The 18,381-nt window shown below is 42.7% G+C and overlaps 1 protein-coding gene across 1 annotated transcript in view; it reads left to right on the forward strand.

Annotated features, from left to right (window-relative positions):
• Positions 1–311: 311 nt before the first annotated feature.
• LOC117496739 (titin-like) overlaps positions 312–18,381 on the forward strand; it is a gene marked incomplete at its 3' end in the record, with an annotated part of 221,578 nt that continues 203,508 nt past the window's right edge. The window contains 7 exon segments of the mRNA XM_034148477.1: positions 312–464; positions 9,151–9,254; positions 9,667–9,870; positions 10,634–10,921; positions 14,770–14,837; positions 14,915–15,126; positions 15,954–16,458. Coding sequence (XP_034004368.1) covers positions 9,164–9,254; positions 9,667–9,870; positions 10,634–10,921; positions 14,770–14,837; positions 14,915–15,126; positions 15,954–16,458 — 1,368 coding nt within the window.

Consider the following 18,381-nt stretch of genomic DNA (forward strand, 5'->3'; position numbering starts at 1 on the left):
GTGGGGTGTGGTTTGAGTGACAGGCACAGCCCCGGCCCTGATGGTCCCGCCCCCCCACCATGTCTCTGTATTAACTAACTTTAATGATCTTTAATGATGCTGACTCCTTTCTCTCAGATGGATCAGATCAGATGATGGAGGTGGAGGTGATGATGGAGATGGAGGTGATGATGGAGGGGGGGGGGGGGGGGGGGGGGGGGGGGTATAGTTGTCTGTCCCATGATGCCCCCTGAGTGATGGGAGGACCCTCTGAGGGCCGGCCCCCCAGCTATAAAGCCCCGCGGCTCCGTCAGGGCCCTCCTGAGCAGTTAGTTTCCCAGCCTCGGGTGGAGGTCGTCAGGGAAGCATCTGCACTGAGGGGTCCGCTTTCACCTTTGGATTTTTCTGGAGAAACGATTTGAGGATAAGAGTCGATACTGAACATCATCTGGGCTCGTCCCGTCACAGCGAGGCATACCCGATAGGTGAGCCCCAACACCTGTGTGTTATCAGGACTCTATCAGCTGTCTGTGCAGTTCTGTTTGATGATAATAATAATAATGATGATAATAATAATAATAATAATATGGAGGAGTTGGACACCTGAAGGCCGCGTGCACCGAGCAGAGAGCAGCCAGGAATAGCAGCTGATAGGACGAGAGGCATGTCTTTTTAAGGGAATCACAGCGCAGATATCAGCTCTCAGCAGATATGTGCACATGGTGGCTGTCAATCACAGGGGGGGGGGGGGGTCCGGGGGGAGGTGTATTTTTACACACTGCCATATGTGTCGCTGGGCCTGGTTTCTGCAAATAGAGACGAATAGGGGCTCAGAAGGGCAGGGATACAGGAAACTGTGTGAAAATGACATTATGATTACAGTATAAACAGACAGGTGTTTATTTACTGTATTCTGAGAGTTATTCTGTTATTCTGTTGTATTTATCTCAGGTAGTTTATTGTTCTATATTTCTGTACACAGCTTTAAAGATAAACCTCTCTGTGTAACCTGAACTGTTTTCTGATTTATAAAAGAAGTTCTGCTAAAGGTAAAAGGGGGGGGGGGGGTCTAGAAAGAGTTGCTGGTTGAAGAATGTCTGACATTTATTTCATTTCCTTTATTGGACATTGAACTTGACACAAAGGGACCAATCAGAAGAGAGATCACAGTCACATGTTTCTGATCAGAATGTATGGATATAAATCCTGATTCTCTCTCATTCACGTTTAAAGAGTTAAGGTCTGTCGTGTTTAAAGAGTTAAGGTCTGTCGTGTTTAAAGAGTTAAGGTCTGTGGTGCAGCCGGTGTTTAATGCTTTCATAAACTCAGAGATTATAAATAGATGTGAGGCGGAGCGGCTATTAATACTTCACATTCAGACGCTTCATCTGCACAGAATATCCCAATTGTTCAGGTTTATATATATATATATAAATATATAAATCATATAAGCATGTCCATTACAGAGTCCACAGATATTCACTTTAATATAAAACAGGAAACTTTAGAGACATTTCTACAAACATTAAACTTAAGAGTGAATCTATCTCTTCATTTCAGAAACAACACAATTCAAAAGAAGAGAAAGTGATAGAAAATATTAAAAGTGAAAAGTAATGTAATAGAAACAAGGAGAATCCATCCGGTTTAACAACACAACATTAAAAGAGACACCAACAATGAGAACACGTGCATTTAAAATGTGAGCTTCAATCAAACAAGATGTTAATTATAATAAAGAAATGCAAAAAATTAAAAATTAAATTATTTAGATTTTCTGAGGAACAATTAAATAAATGTATTTATATAAAATTATTATAATGAATGGATAACTTATTTTATAGCTTCATGAACTGAACATAAACTATACTTTAGCATTCAGGAGGACAATCTGCTGCTTGGGTTTGTTTTAAAGTGTTTAAAGTGTTTTATCAAGTGTGATGTTTATTCTGAAGAGGAGGCGCCTCGTGTTTCAGGAACAGTTCAGGAGGTTTTCTGCTCGTGGTGTTTCTCTCTTCAACTGTTGGTGTTTTCCTGTGTCTTGAAACCATGAATCTGCTTCAGGAAACATCTCTTTATTCGTCCAGGTTTAAAGTCTTAAGTTTCAGGCAGTGGCGATTCAAGAGTCTGTGGGGGCCCTAGGCAAAAATTCACTGGGGGCCCCTCGAACCAGCTTTCATCACCATCAGTGGCGTCCCAACACACTCTCCCCCCCCCCCCCCCCCCCCCCCCCCCGAGCGGAGCAAGGCAACGAAACTTAAAATAAGAAGCAGCATTTTACGGCGCGCTATGCATGGGGCCGCCTTGAGGGGGTTTCCCGACATGTCGTTGCAGTAAATTAAAGGGTGTTTCATGTTGTCGTTGCTGTGGACCTTCTTAATCTACCTTCTTTGGGGGCCCCCTTCTGGTCCGGGGCCCCAAGCAGCTGCCTGCCTTGCCTGTTCGCAAGGTGCGCCCCTGGTTTTAGGTCAACGTTCTTAGAACAGTCGAAATTCTGAAAATAAAGTCAGGATTTTAAAAAAAAAGTCTTCTAACTGAGAAAATGTTTTATTTAAAAAAATATATAAAACTTTAAGCAACAACATTTAGATGAAAAGTCATCTTTAAAAAAGTAAAGGTTCATAGAAGTCTAAAGTAAAGGTTCATAGAAGTCTAAAGTAAAGGTTCATAGAAGTCTAAAGTAAAGGTTCATAGAAGTCTAAAGTAAAGGTTCATAGAAGTCTAAAGTAAAGGTTCATAGAAGTCTAAAGTAAAGGTTCATAGAAGTCTAAAGTAAAGGTTCATAGAAGTCTAAAGTAAAGGTTCATAGAAGTCTAAAGTAAAGGTTCATAGAAGTCTAAAGTAAAGGTTCATAGAAGTCTAAAGTAAGGTTCATTAGAAGTCTAAAGTAAAGGTTCATAGAAGTCTAAAGTAAAGGTTCATAGAAGTCTAAAGTAAAGGTTCATAGAAGTCTAAAGTAAAGGTTCATAGAAGTCTAAAGTAAAGGTTCATAGAAGTCTAAAGTAAAGGTTCATTGAAGTCTAAAGTAAAGGTTCATAGAAGTCTAAAGTAAAGGTTCATAGAAGTCTAAAGTAAAGGTTCATAGAAGTCTAAAGTAAAGGTTCATAGAAGTCTAAAGTAAAGGTTCATAGAAGTCTAAAGTAAAGGTTCATAGAAGTCTAAAGTAAAGGTTCATAGAAGTCTAAAGTAAAGGTTCATTGAAGTCTAAGTAAAGGTTCATGAAGTCTAAAGTAAAGGTTCATATGAAGTCTAAAGTAAAGGTTCATAGAAGTCTAAAGTAAAGGTCATATGAAGTCTAAAGTAAAGGTTCATAGAAGTCTAAAGTAAAGGTTCATAGAAGTCTAAAGTAAAGGTTCATAGAAGTCTAGTAAAAGGTTCATAGAAGTCTCAGTAAGGTCATTGAAGTCTAAAGTAAAGGTTCATAGAAGTCTAAAGTAAAGGTTCATAGAAGTCTAAAGTAAAGGTTCATAGAAGTCTAAAGTAAAGGTTCATAGAAGTCTAAAGGTAAAGGTTCATTGAAGTCTAAGTAAAGGTTCATTAGAAGTCTAAGTAAAAGGTTCATAGAAGTCTAAAGTAAAGGTTCATAGAAGTCTAAAGTAAAGGTTCATAGAAGTCTAAAGTAAAGGTTCATAGAAGTCTAAAGTAAAGGTTCATTGAAGTCTAAAGTAAAGGTTCATAGAAGTCTAAAGTAAAGGTGCATAGAAGTCTAAAGTAAAGGTTCATAGAAGTCTAAAGTAAAGGTTCATTGAAGTCTAAAGTAAAGGTTCATTGAAGTCTAAAGTAAAGGTTCATAGAAGTCTAAAGTAAAGGTTCAAAGAAGTCTAAAGTAAAGGTTCATTGAAGTCTAAAGTAAAGGTTCATAGAAGTCTAAAGTAAAGGTTCATTGAAGTCTAAAGTAAAGGTTCATAGAAGTCTAAAGTAAAGGTTCATTGAAGTCTAAAGTAAAGGTTCATTGAAGTCTAAAGTAAAGGTTCATAGAAGTCTAAAGTAAAGGTTCATAGAAGTCTAAAGTAAAGGTTCAAAGAAGTCTTCTTTAATTCTGAGGAAAAAGAGTTTCTTAGAAATAAAAATGAAATTCTCAAAAAAGTAAATATCGTGAGATCAGTCTCTATTTTGAAATAATAAGTTGAAATACTGAGGGGAAAGTATTTCTGTAAATAAAGACAGAGATAAATGTCATCATTTAATAAAAGTCGAAATCTAAGACCAAAGTTTAATTTGTGAGATAAAATTCATGATTTAAAGAAAAGTATGAAAATATATCAGATTCTAATAGAAAGCTTGTCCAGTCTCTTGTTCCTCTCCCAGTCACTTTATAAACACAGAGACATATCCTTTAGGATTATATACTCTATTTTCTACGTCCTAACTAACGTTTTTAGATTTACAAACGTTCCCTCTTGTATTGAACACGGATCAGACGTGTCATTATAAACAATGACTTTATTTTATATTAACTTTGTTCATGGATAGTTTAATGGACAGCAGGATAGAGCGGTGTGTGTGACAGTGTGTGACGGTGTGTGTGACGGTGTGTGTGACGGTGTGTGACAGTGTGTGTGACGGTGTGTGACAGTGTGTGGTACAGTGTGTGGTACAGTGTGTGTGATGGTGTGTGGTACAGTGTGTGGTAGTGTGTGTGTGACGGTGTGTGGTACAGTGTGTGGTACAGTGTGTGATAGTGTGTGTGTGACGGTGTGTGGTACAGTGTGTGTGATGGTGTGTGGTACAGTGTGTGGTACAGTGTGTGGTAGTGTGTGTGTGACGGTGTGTGGTACAGTGTGTGTGATGGTGTGTGGTACAGTGTGTGTGTGTGTGTCTGATGGTGTGTGGTACAGTGTGTGGTACAGTGTGTGTGTGACGGTGTGTGGTACAGTGTGTGTGACGGTGTGTGGTACAGTGTGTGTGACAGTAGAAACACAACAACACGTAACATTACAGGAACCCTTCAGCTCAATATGATGTTATTATTATTTTACAAATAAACTGTTAAAACATTTCAGAATGTGAAAAAAAGTCTGAATATTTATTAAAACTTAAATCTGAAATTGAAGAAAATAGTTAAAAGTCGGAAAATACCTCATAACTTTAGTGAATAAAATATAAATAAACAGATTAGAGTCACATTCTCAGATCAGCTCAAAGACTGATCTTCAGTTTGTTATTAAAAAAACCCCACCTCCATTAACCCCTCAAACTGTAATGACAGAAAATCACAATGGGGGGTCAGTGTGAGGCTCTTGCAGTGTGTGTGTGGGGGGGGGGGGGTCGACTTTTCCCGACTTTTACGTCAGCTATGCCGCCCGCGTCGGCTACGCCGCCCGCCTATGAACACACCGCAAATACTTCAGTCGACGAGTGGCAATAACTGTCCTGGGGGGGCTGGTTTTTCCCCGCAGAGCCCCATTTGGGGGAGGGGGGCAGCTGGCTCTAACAGCTGCGTTGTCATTAGCACGTCAAAATGCTAAATATAAAAAGTCGGACTCATCGTGTTTAAAATATTTCATTCCCAGAGGGTCAGGGTACAGAACCAGAACCTAACCCTGACTTCAGATTTATATTACATTAAAACTCTGTGTGAACAAATCTTCTAAAAATAAATAAAAGTTAATCACAAGTTTATGACTTAGTGGATTTACTTTTCCTAAAATAGGACTTTAAATCCTAAAAGTGTATTAATCCTAGAGGGAATAAGGTTAGGGGACAGTTGCACCATATCAGAATAATATGAAGATATCTCTATATATATATATATATATATATATATATATATATATATATATATATATATATATATAGATATATATAGAGAGAGAGAGAGTAAGAAACTAAAACATTTGTAGTGTCTAAACATGATTTAAGCTGTAAATAAATGTTGTCATGTGAGGGCTAATTTTCTGTTTAAAATATATATGTTGAAGTGCACTGAACCAGACCTCACTGTAATGAAGGAGAGGTTTGAAAGAAGGTGAAACCTGAGCTCACAGAGTCTCTCAGGATGAAGTCTCTGACTTCCTGTAGCAGCTGTCACAATAAAAGCCTTGCCCCCCACAGGTGGGAGGGGGGGGTCATAGCGAAACACCCCCCACTGTGACCCCCCCCCCCCATTAACCCCCCCAATCATTCCAAGCCTCTTTTGTTTACTTATTTCCACAACATAGTGACATCACAAAGTAACACCTCTTGGCTCGAACACATTGTACGTGATAGGCTCTAAGCAGTCGACCAATCAGAGCAGAGCTGGGTTTCAGAAAGAGGCTCTGCAGCAGGAGAGGACTCTTTAAAGTAGAGACACTACATACTGATATACACCTGAACATCAGCAGGAGAGGACTCTTTAAAGTAGAGACACTACATACTGATATACACCTGAACATCAGCAGGAGAGGACTCTTTAAAGTAGAGACACTACATACTGATATACACCTGAACATCAGCAGGAGAGGACTCTTTAAAGTAGAGACACTACATACTGATATACACCTGAACATCAGCAGGAGAGGACTCTTTAAAGTAGAGACACTACATACTGATATACACCTGAACATCAGCAGGAGAGAACTCTTTAAAGTAGAGACACTACATACTGATATACACCTGAACATCAGCAGGAGAGGACTCTTTAAAGTAGAGACACTACATACTGATATACACCTGAACATCAGCAGGAGAGGACTCTTTAAAGTAGAGACACGACATACTGATATACACCTGAACATCAGCAGGAGAGGACTCTTTAAAGTAGAGACACTACATACTGATATACACCTGAACATCAGCAGGAGAGAACTCTTTAAAGTAGAGACACTACATACTGATATACACCTGAACATCAGCAGGAGAGGACTCTTTAAAGTAGAGACACTACATACTGATATACACCTGAACATCAGCAGGAGAGGACTCTTTAAAGTAGAGACACTACATACTGATATACACCTGAACATCAGCAGGAGAGGACTCTTTAAAGTAGAGACACTACATACTGATATACACCTGAACATCAGCAGGAGAGGACTCTTTAAAGTAGAGACACTACATACTGATATACACCTGAACATCAGCAGGAGAGAACTCTTTAAAGTAGAGACACTACATACTGATATACACCTGAACATCAGCAGGAGAGGACTCTTTAAAGTAGAGACACTACATACTGATATACACCTGAACATCAGCAGGAGAGGACTCTTTAAAGTAGAGACACTACATACTGATATACACCTGAACATCAGCAGGAGAGGACTCTTTAAAGTAGAGACACTACATACTGATATACACCTGAACATCAGCAGGAGAGGACTCTTTAAAGTAGAGACACGACATACTGATATACACCTGAACATCAGCAGGAGAGGACTCTTTAAAGTAGAGACACGACATACTGATATACACCTGAACATCAGCAGGAGAGGACTCTTTAAAGTAGAGACACTACATACTGATATACACCTGAACATCAGCAGGAGAGGACTCTTTAAAGTAGAGACACTACATACTGATATACACCTGAACATCAGCAGGAGAGGACTCTTTAAAGTAGAGACACGACATACTGATATACACCTGAACATCAGCAGGAGAGGACTCTTTAAAGTAGAGACACTACATACTGATATACACCTGAACATCAGCAGGAGAGGACTCTTTAAAGTAGAGACACTACATACTGATATACACCTGAACATCAGCAGGAGAGGACTCTTTAAAGTAGAGACACGACATACTGATATACACCTGAACATCAGCAGGAGAGGACTCTTTAAAGTAGAGACACTACATACTGATATACACCTGAACATCAGCAGGAGAGGACTCTTTAAAGTAGAGACACTACATACTGATATACACCTGAACATCAGCAGGAGAGGACTCTTTAAAGTAGAGACACTACATACTGATATACACCTGAACATCAGCAGGAGAGGACTCTTTAAAGTAGAGACACTACATACTGATATACACCTGAACATCAGCAGGAGAGGACTCTTTAAAGTAGAGACACTACATACTGATATACACCTGAACATCAGCAGGAGAGGACTCTTTAAAGTAGAGACACTACATACTGATATACACCTGAACATCAGCAGGAGAGGACTCTTTAAAGTAGAGACACTACATACTGATATACACCTGAACATCAGCAGGAGAGGACTCTTTAAAGTAGAGACACTACATACTGATATACACCTGAACATCAGCAGGAGAGGACTCTTTAAAGTAGGGCATCTTTAATTTAAAGTTTAGATTTTTGCATACAGTTTCCTCTGATTATATGTATGTATAGTTTAAACTTCTTCTTCTTCTTCTTCTTCTTCTTCTTCTTCTTCTTCTTCTTCTTCTTCTCTGATTAACGGGCCTGCAGCTGCTGCACCCCCCCCCCCCTTTAGATATAAATAGATGGGGCTCTTGTTCTGAAACTGAGCCGTCTCTCACTCAGCACTTCTCCTCCAGCTGCTGCTAAATCTGTCTCCTGAATCATAAAAACCTCAAGCCCTTTAACTCCTCTGCATTATGTAAGAACACAGAGCAATGTGAGCTCAGAGAAGATGAACCAAGATGTTTAGAAATGATTTGATTGATGGGGAAACCTTCATGAAGCAGATTCAGGCGTCTCGATTCACACTAAAGTATTATATGACAGAGATAACATCTGATCCTTTACAACAAACACCAGAAGATCTTTTTACTAACATTTCATCCTGATGGTCATCCCCAATATTTAGAAATGTAAAAGTAATCAGATTTCTTTATGCAACTGTAAGAGAATACTGTAACTTGTATTTAAGTATCTTGATAATCCGTTACTGAAACTAGTTTGGAGGATTGAAACTGTTCCTGCTCTGCTCTGCGAAGCTCACAATAAATGATTGTATTTTTACAGAAAATAAGAAAATAAAAACTACAGCTGACAAAACATCGGTTCTCAAATCAGTGAATGCATGAATTCAATAGAGATGTATTGCATGTGGGATCCTTCAGAGTCCATGTTCTCTTTAGAAGGTAACCAACAGGAGAACATCTGACACTTTATTCTCATTGTATCTTTAGGTTGAAGCATTGAGTTGTTTCTGTTTGCATCGACACAGGAAACTGAAACCTTAGTGAATCATTGACGTTAAAAGTAATCTGTTGATTTATTACTAAACTTCATCTGTTTTCCTGCAGGGTGCCAACAAACATGTCAACACAGGCGCCGACGTTCCTGCAGCCGCTGCAGAGCGTCGTGGCACTAGAGGGTAGTGCCGCGACGTTCCAGGCTCAAGTCAACGGTGAGAGACACTAAACACAACCAGTCCATCTCTAAACACAACCAGTCCATCTCTAAACACACAACCAGTTCATCTCTAAACACAACCAGTTCATCTCTAAACACAACCAGTTCATCTCTAAACACAACCAGTTCATCTCTAAACACAACCAGTTCATCTCTAAACACAACCAGTTCATCTCTAAACACAACCAGTTCAACTGAAATCCAATCTGAACTGGTTAAGATTAAACCAGTTCAGATTGGATCTAAAAATCGAAATCTTCCTTCAATTCTTAATTTAGGATTTCACATTTTTTAGTCTTAGATCAAATAAACTTTGTTTGAATAATCCTGTTAAATATCTGAGGTTGTGAGTCCTGCAGGTCCAGTGTTGGTTATCCTCTGATCTGACTGGTTCTGGTTCTCTGCAGGTTCTCCTGTTCCTGAGGTGAGCTGGTTTCGGGATGGCCAGGTTCTCTCCTCCGCCGTTCTGCCCGGCATTCAGATCTCGTTCAGCGATGGCCGTGCTGTTCTGAGGATCCCTGCTGTGACCGCCGCACACAGTGGGAGGTTCTCCGTCAGAGCGACCAACGGAGCCGGACAGGCCACCAGCACCGCAGAACTGCTCGTCACAGGTGAGGCTGGATCACCTGAGAGACAGGAAACTACTGCAGAGAGAAACTTAAAGGGGACCTATCATACAAAATGCACTTTTCTACATGAATATGTGTCCCCGGTGTTCCAGGGAACTCACCAAGTGTCAGAAAACACAACCCTCTCTATTTTCCTCCATACCCAAATCTCTAAAAAAGGGGCTGCAACGGATCTGATAAAAACTGATCCAGATTTGAACACTGTCCTGACGTCAGGACGGTGGCGCTACGGCTATTGGGCCAACTCCACCAATCAGGAGGAGACAGCCACGGCCATTGCCGTTCGAAAGCGCTGGAGACGCTGTAGTACATATGCCAGGCCAGTAGATGGTGCTGTTCTCACTGAATCAGCCCTTGCTAAAACAGATCTAAAAAATGTCAAATTGAGCAAAATGAGGCATGGCTAAAATGCATGATCTGTTTGGTATTTTGAAAAAAAAAAAGTATAAATATGCCTTATATAGGTATGGCCCTACACTATATTATTCAAATATAGCATGATAGGTCCACTTTAACAACCATAACATATACTAAACAACCTCATAGAGACAGGAAACTACTACAGAGAGAAACTTAACAAGACATTTAAGATCCAAAACAACAGCAAAGAGACAGGAAACGAACCTTCCTAGAGTCCTGTTCCAGTGTCTGAGTCCTGGTATAGCAGGAAGTGATGGTTGATGGTGCAGTGATTGGAGCCCCAGTTTAATGACCTCTCCCGCCCCCCCCCCCCCCCCCCCCCCAGCGGAGACAGCCCCTCCCAGCTTCCTGCTCCGCCTCCAGAGCTCCACGGTGCTCCAGGGCAGCCAGGTGAGGCTGGACGTCAGAGTCTCAGGTATCCCCCTCCCCCAGGTGAGGTTCTTCAGGGAGGGGGCGGAGATCCAGAGCTCGCCAGACTTCAGGATCCTGACGGAGGGCGAGACGCACAGCCTGCTGATCGCTGAGGCCTTCCCCGAGGATTCTGGGAACTATTCTGCCACCGCCACCAACAGCAGCGGAAGAGCAACCTCCACCTGCGAGCTGCTGGTGCAAGGTGAGGGAGTCTGCCCGGCAACAGGACACAGACATTTAGAGAACTGTAGACCTATAGATATACAACTATAGCAGCAGCCTGGTGTTTTAGATTAATCTCTGAGCATCCAGGACAGGATTAGCCTAGCTTAGCATAAAGACATGAAGCAGGGGGAAAGGTTAGACTAGCTTAGCATAAAGACATGAAGCAAGGGGAAAGGTTAGCCTAGCTTAGCATAAAGACGGGAAGCAGGGGGAAAGGTTAGCCTAGTTTAGCATAAAGACGGGAAGCAGGGGTAAAGGTTAGACTAGCTTAGCATAAAGACATGAAGCAAGGGGAAAGGTTAGCCTAGCTTAGCATAAAGACGGGAAGCAGGGGGAAAGGTTAGACTAGCTTAGCATAAAGACATGAAGCAAGGGGAATGGTTAGCCTAGCTTAGCATAAAGACATGAAGCAGGGGGAAAGGTTAGCCTAGTTTAGCATAAAGACGGGAAGCAGGGGGAAAGGTTAGCCTAGCTTAGCATAAAGACATGAAGCAAGGGGAATGGTTAGCCTAGCTTAGCATAAAGACGGGAAGCAGGGGGAAAGGTTAGACTACCTTAGCATAAAGACATGAAGCAAGGGGAATGGTTAGCCTAGCTTAGCATAAAGACATGAAGCAGGGGGAAAGGTTAGCCTAGCTTAGCATAAAGACATGAAGCAAGGGGAAAGGTTAGCCAAGCTTAGCATAAAGACATGAAGCAGGGGGAAAGGTTAGCCTAGCTTAGCATAAAGACATGAAGCAAGGGGAAAGGTTAGCCTAGCTTAGCATAAAGACGGGAAGCAGGGGGAAAGGTTAGCCTAGCTTAGCATAAAGACATGAAGCAGGGGGAAAGGTTAGCCTAGCTTAGCATAAAGACATGAAGCAGGGGGAAAGGTTAGCCTAGCTTAGCATAAAGACATGAAGCAGGGGGAAAGGTTAGCCTAGTTTAGCATAAAGACATGAAGTAAGGGGAAAGGTTAGCCTAGCTTAGCATAAAGACGGGAAGCAGGGGGAAAGGTTAGCCTAGCTTAGCATAAAGACATGAAGCAGGGGGAAAGGTTAGACTAGTTTAGCATAAAGACATGAAGCAGGGGGAAAGGTTAGACTAGTTTAGCATAAAGACATGAAGCAGGGGGAAAGGTTAGCCTAGTTTAGCATAAAGACATGAAGCAGGGGGAAAGGTTAGACTAGTTTAGCATAAAGACATGAAGCAGGGGGAAAGGTTAGACTAGTTTAGCATAAAGACATGAAGCAGGGGGAAAGGTTAGACTAGTTTAGCATAAAGACATGAAGCAGGGGGAAAGGTTAGACTAGTTTAGCATAAAGACATGAAGCAGGGGGAAAGGTTAGACTAGTTTAGCATAAAGACATGAAGCAGGGGGAAAGGTTAGACTAGCTTAGCATAAAGACATGAAGCAAGGGGAAAGGTTAGCCTAGCTTAGCATAAAGACGGGAAGCAGGGGGAAAGGTTAGCCTAGTTTAGCATAAAGACGGGAAGCAGGGGTAAAGGTTAGACTAGCTTAGCATAAAGACATGAAGCAAGGGGAAAGGTTAGCCTAGCTTAGCATAAAGACGGGAAGCAGGGGGAAAGGTTAGACTAGCTTAGCATAAAGACATGAAGCAAGGGGAATGGTTAGCCTAGCTTAGCATAAAGACATGAAGCAGGGGGAAAGGTTAGCCTAGTTTAGCATAAAGACGGGAAGCAGGGGGAAAGGTTAGCCTAGCTTAGCATAAAGACATGAAGCAAGGGGAATGGTTAGCCTAGCTTAGCATAAAGACGGGAAGCAGGGGGAAAGGTTAGACTACCTTAGCATAAAGACATGAAGCAAGGGGAATGGTTAGCCTAGCTTAGCATAAAGACATGAAGCAGGGGGAAAGGTTAGCCTAGCTTAGCATAAAGACATGAAGCAAGGGGAAAGGTTAGCCAAGCTTAGCATAAAGACATGAAGCAGGGGGAAAGGTTAGCCTAGCTTAGCATAAAGACATGAAGTAAGGGGAAAGGTTAGCCTAGCTTAGCATAAAGACGGGAAGCAGGGGGAAAGGTTAGCCTAGCTTAGCATAAAGACATGAAGCAGGGGGAAAGGTTAGCCTAGCTTAGCATAAAGACATGAAGCAGGGGGAAAGGTTAGCCTAGCTTAGCATAAAGACATGAAGCAGGGGGAAAGGTTAGCCTAGTTTAGCATAAAGACATGAAGTAAGGGGAAAGGTTAGCCTAGCTTAGCATAAAGACGGGAAGCAGGGGGAAAGGTTAGCCTAGCTTAGCATAAAGACATGAAGCAGGGGGAAAGGTTAGACTAGTTTAGCATAAAGACATGAAGCAGGGGGAAAGGTTAGACTAGTTTAGCATAAAGACATGAAGCAGGGGGAAAGGTTAGCCTAGTTTAGCATAAAGACATGAAGCAGGGGGAAAGGTTAGACTAGTTTAGCATAAAGACATGAAGCAGGGGGAAAGGTTAGACTAGTTTAGCATAAAGACATGAAGCAGGGGGAAAGGTTAGACTAGTTTAGCATAAAGACATGAAGCAGGGGGAAAGGTTAGACTAGTTTAGCATAAAGACATGAAGCAGGGGGAAAGGTTAGACTAGCTTAGCATAAAGACATGAAGCAAGGGGAAAGGTTAGCCTAGCTTAGCATAAAGACGGGAAGCAGGGGGAAAGGTTAGCCTAGTTTAGCATAAAGACGGGAAGCAGGGGTAAAGGTTAGACTAGCTTAGCATAAAGACGGGAAGCAGGGGGAAAGGTTAGACTAGCTTAGCATAAAGACATGAAGCAAGGGGAATGGTTAGCCTAGCTTAGCATAAAGACATGAAGCAGGGGGAAAGGTTAGCCTAGTTTAGCATAAAGACGGGAAGCAGGGGGAAAGGTTAGCCTAGCTTAGCATAAAGACATGAAGCAAGGGGAATGGTTAGCCTAGCTTAGCATAAAGACGGGAAGCAGGGGGAAAGGTTAGACTACCTTAGCATAAAGACATGAAGCAAGGGGAATGGTTAGCCTAGCTTAGCATAAAGACATGAAGCAGGGGGAAAGGTTAGCCTAGCTTAGCATAAAGACATGAAGCAAGGGGAAAGGTTAGCCAAGCTTAGCATAAAGACGGGAAGCAGGGGGAAAGGTTAGCCTAGCTTAGCATAAAGACATGAAGCAGGGGGAAAGGTTAGCCTAGCTTAGCATAAAGACATGAAGCAGGGGGAAAGGTTAGCCTAGTTTAGCATAAAGACATGAAGTAAGGGGAAAGGTTAGCCTAGCTTAGCATAAAGACGGGAAGCAGGGGGAAAGGTTAGCCTAGCTTAGCATAAAGACATGAAGCAGGGGGAAAGGTTAGACTAGTTTAGCATAAAGACATGAAGCAGGGGGAAAGGTTAGACTAGTTTAGCATAAAGACATGAAGCAGGGGGAAAGGTTAGCCTAGTTTAGCATAAAGACATGAAGCAGGGGGAAAGGTTAGACTAGTTTAGCATAAAGACATGAAGCAGGGGGAAAGGTTAGACTAGTTTAGCATAAAGACATGAAGCAGGGGGAAAGGTTAGCCTAGTTTAGCATAAAGACATGAAGCAGGGGGAAAGGTTAGCCTAGTTTAGCATAAAGACATGAAGCAGGGGGAAAGGTTAGACTAGTTTAGCATAAAGACATGAAGCAGGGGGAAAGGTTAGACTAGTTTAGCATAAAGACATGAAGCAGGGGGAGACTGTTAGCTTAGCTTAGCATAAAGACATGGAGTTTGGTCCAGTTTGGCTTTAAGGTGTGTGTGTGTGTTTGTGTGTGTGTGTGTGTGTGTGTGTGTGTGTGTGTGTGTGTGTGTGTGTGTGTGTGTGTGTGTGTGTGTGTGTGTGTGTGTGTGTGTGTGTGTTCAGGTGAAGAAGCCGTTCCAGCTAAGAAAACAAAGACCGTGATGTCGTCCCGTCAGACCCGAGTGGAGAAGGTACGGAACGATAAATAAATAAACAATAAAGACCATGGTTTTAATTCTTGTTTCTAATAACCCCCCTTCGCTCTCAGAGGGTGGAGGCCAGCTTCCAGTCGTCCATGATGGCGATGCATGTGGAGGGGGGGGAGCTGACTCTGGCTCATAAGACCCCCCCCAGAGTTGCTCCCAAACCACCCTCAAAATCCCCAACACAGTCCTCTCTGGCCGTCAGGGTGGGGGGGGGGCGGCAACAATCCCCGTCCCCCGTCAGACACGTGAAGGCGCCAACACCAACACCATCCAGGTGGGGGAACACCTCATAACACCTACATGTTAATTAACAACTAGTTGATGTGAATGTGTGTACCTTAATTTAAAGCGTTACCGAGCTTTTAGTTGTTCATCTCCAGAATCATTTAAATGTATTTGTGCCGCAGGTTGTGATGCATCCTATTTACAACATTATCTCTGAGTGTAAGAGGAGTAACAGCTGAGGCTCCTTTGGTTTGAGAGTCTGCATTACTCTAAATGTTACGTGCAACCACTTTAACCTTCAGCCCCATTTAAAGCCTCCTGGATCCTCTTGAGGACTTCTGCAACACTTATTTCATGTGTATTAACCCTCTGGAGTCTAAGGGTTATTTCTCCAATTTTAGATTTCCTTAAATTACTTTTTTAATGTATTTGTCATGACATGGCACCCCATGTGCTACATATCAAAATGTTCAGCACAGTCTCTGGTCCTGCTAGAAATGCAACTCACTCACCTCAGAGCACTGTGTGATAATTAACTTTAAAGCTGAACATTTGACATCCGATTCTTGGCAATCTTCAAAACTCTTGTGAAAACTCCGATTGTTGGGTGTTTTAGATTTGGTTTACCAAAGTCTTAGGAGTAGTGAATTATTTAAATGACACTGTACATATTTGAGAACATTTTTTGTTTTTCAACCAGTTTGTTTTACTGGACGATACGCCGGTCGAAGAACAAACCACTTTTATTAAATTGCCACTGAGTCTTTTTAATACTTAAAGGGGTTTGAGAATCGGTTCCATGTTGTGTAACGGACAGTAAATGGATCTGGATCTGAATCTGATATGTGTAACTGAGCTCTCTGTCGCCCCCTTCAGGCCGTCCATGTCTCCCATCAGCAGTCGCTCCCTGGCGGACGCCGGCGGAGACGTTCTGCCGCCCTGGAAGAGAGGCGAGGCCGGGTTCAGCGCCATGAGCGCCAGCATGAGCAGTATGACCGCCATGAGCAGCAGTATGACCGCCAAGAGCGCCAGCATGAGCAGTATGACCGCCAAGAGCAGCAGTATGACCGCCAAGAGCAGCAGTATGACCGCCAAGAGCGCCAGCATGAGCAGTATGACCGCCATGAGCAGCAGTACGACCAGTATGAAGAGCGCCAGCAGCTCCATGCAGATCAGCGGGGGCCAATCCATGCAGGTCAGCGGGGGCCAATCCATGCAGGTCAGCGGGGGCCAATCCATGCAGGTCAGCGAGGGCCAATCCATGCAGATCAGCGGGGGCCAATCCATGCAGATCAGCGGGGGCCAATCCATGCAGGTCAGCGGGGGCCAATCCATGCAGGTCAGCGAGGGCCAATCCATGCAGGTCAGCGGGGGCCAAGAGGTGAGCAGGGCGCCATCTGGGGGTCAATCAGGGGGGAGACATGTGATGACATGGAGGAGGACGGGGCAGAGGAATATAAAATATATCTAAATCTGATCCAACATACATTTAACCTGCTGACGTTCTTTAATTAGAAACCTGATTGGGAAGCCCCTCCTCTCAGAGCCCAAACTTAACGACACATCTGACACACAATAAAAACACAATAAAAACTGATTAAAAACACATTTAATTCAGGATAATTTGAGAGGATGCAGCTCTGGTGCTATAATATCAGTCCATAAATCCAGAGAATGCACAACTTGTTCATAACATTTTGTATTCCTCTAAATACTGAGACTCTGAACCATTCAGGACTTTATTACCCCCCCCCCCCCCCTGGAACCTGCAGTTCCCCTAACGTCCACCAGAGGCTGATCCTGCAGCTAGTGATGGAGACCCTTCACTTCCTTTCACTAAAACATCTGAATGAAAACTCTATTTATAGATATTTATTTAGAGATGTACAGATAGATAAAGAAAGGAAATAGGAATACTAAATAATGAAGGAAACGACGTAAGGAAATAAGATACTGATTCATATCTAGCTTATTCAGTTTCAAAGGGTATTTGTGACTAAACTAAAGTATATTTGAACCCTTTCCTCCTCCTGCTTCACTTCAGATTTGTGATCAATGTTTTGCTTCATGTTTTTATGTTTAATGTCTGTTGTTAAAAACCCTGTCTCCCCCCCGTCTCTAAACCCGGCGGGGGTCTCACTGGAGAGACCTGTCCAAACACCATGTGTTACGTCTCACTGGATAGACCTGTCCAAACACCATGTGTTACATCTCACTGGAGAGACCTGTCCAAACACCATGTGTTACGTCTCACTGGAGAGACCTGTCCAAACACCATGTGTTACGTCTCACTGGAGAGACCTGTCCAAACACCATGTGTTACGTCTCACTGGAGAGACCTGTCCAAACACCATGTGTTACGTCTCACTGGATAGACCTGTCCAAACACCATGTGTTACGTCTCACTGGATAGACCTGTCCAAACACCATGTGTTACGTCTCACTGGATAGACCTGTCCAAACACCATGTGTTACGTCTCACTGGAGAGACCTGTCCAAACACCATGTGTTACGTCTCACTGGAGAGACCTGTCCAAACACCATGTGTTACGTCTCACTGGAGAGACCTATCCAAACACCATGTGTTACATTCTGATCTTTATATATCTTCATTTAGACCCCAGTGTCAGCTGGACGTGTTAGACGTATAAAATAAAGTTTTAAAGTCCTTTCATTTCAAATCAAAGCGTGAATCATCCTGCCGTCCCGTTGGCTCCATCTCATCCCTCTCATTTCATCATGAACATTTTTACCATCAGTTTTGTCTCAACGTCTTGGAAATGTAACGTCTTGATTTGGATTCAGTCTGTGGACATGGAGTCAGCCGAGGACTCCAGTGTCTCTCCGGGTGGCGACCACCATCTCTCCGACATTAACTCATACGGAGAAGAAGAAGAAGTTGGGGAAAGTTTGGATGAACCAGACTCGATGTCGCCGGGCGAAAAAAGAGTCCGGCAGAGCTCCTGAAAGTCGTGCTAACATGCTAACGGAGGACAATAGCAGAGAAGACGAGACGGAGGAGATGAGCTTTAGTCCGTCGTTCCTCTGTGAAGACCTGTCCTCCGTTTCCAAAGATGGAGAAGGATTTCATAACGTCTCGTTCCATCTGTCCCACGACCTTCCTTCTGTTAGCGCCGACTGTCAGCAGGTAGCTCCTTGTTAGGGTGGACATGTCTTCGTCTTTAAACACGTCTTCGTCTTTAAACACGTCTTCGTCTTTAAACACGTCTTCTTTAAACACGTCTTCGTCTTTAAACACGTCTCCGTCTTTAAACACGTCTTCGTCTTTAAACACATCTTCGTC

Source organism: Trematomus bernacchii, unplaced genomic scaffold (assembly GCF_902827165.1).
Source record: "Trematomus bernacchii unplaced genomic scaffold, fTreBer1.1, whole genome shotgun sequence".
In the NCBI taxonomy this organism is placed as follows: domain Eukaryota; kingdom Metazoa; phylum Chordata; class Actinopteri; order Perciformes; family Nototheniidae; genus Trematomus; species Trematomus bernacchii.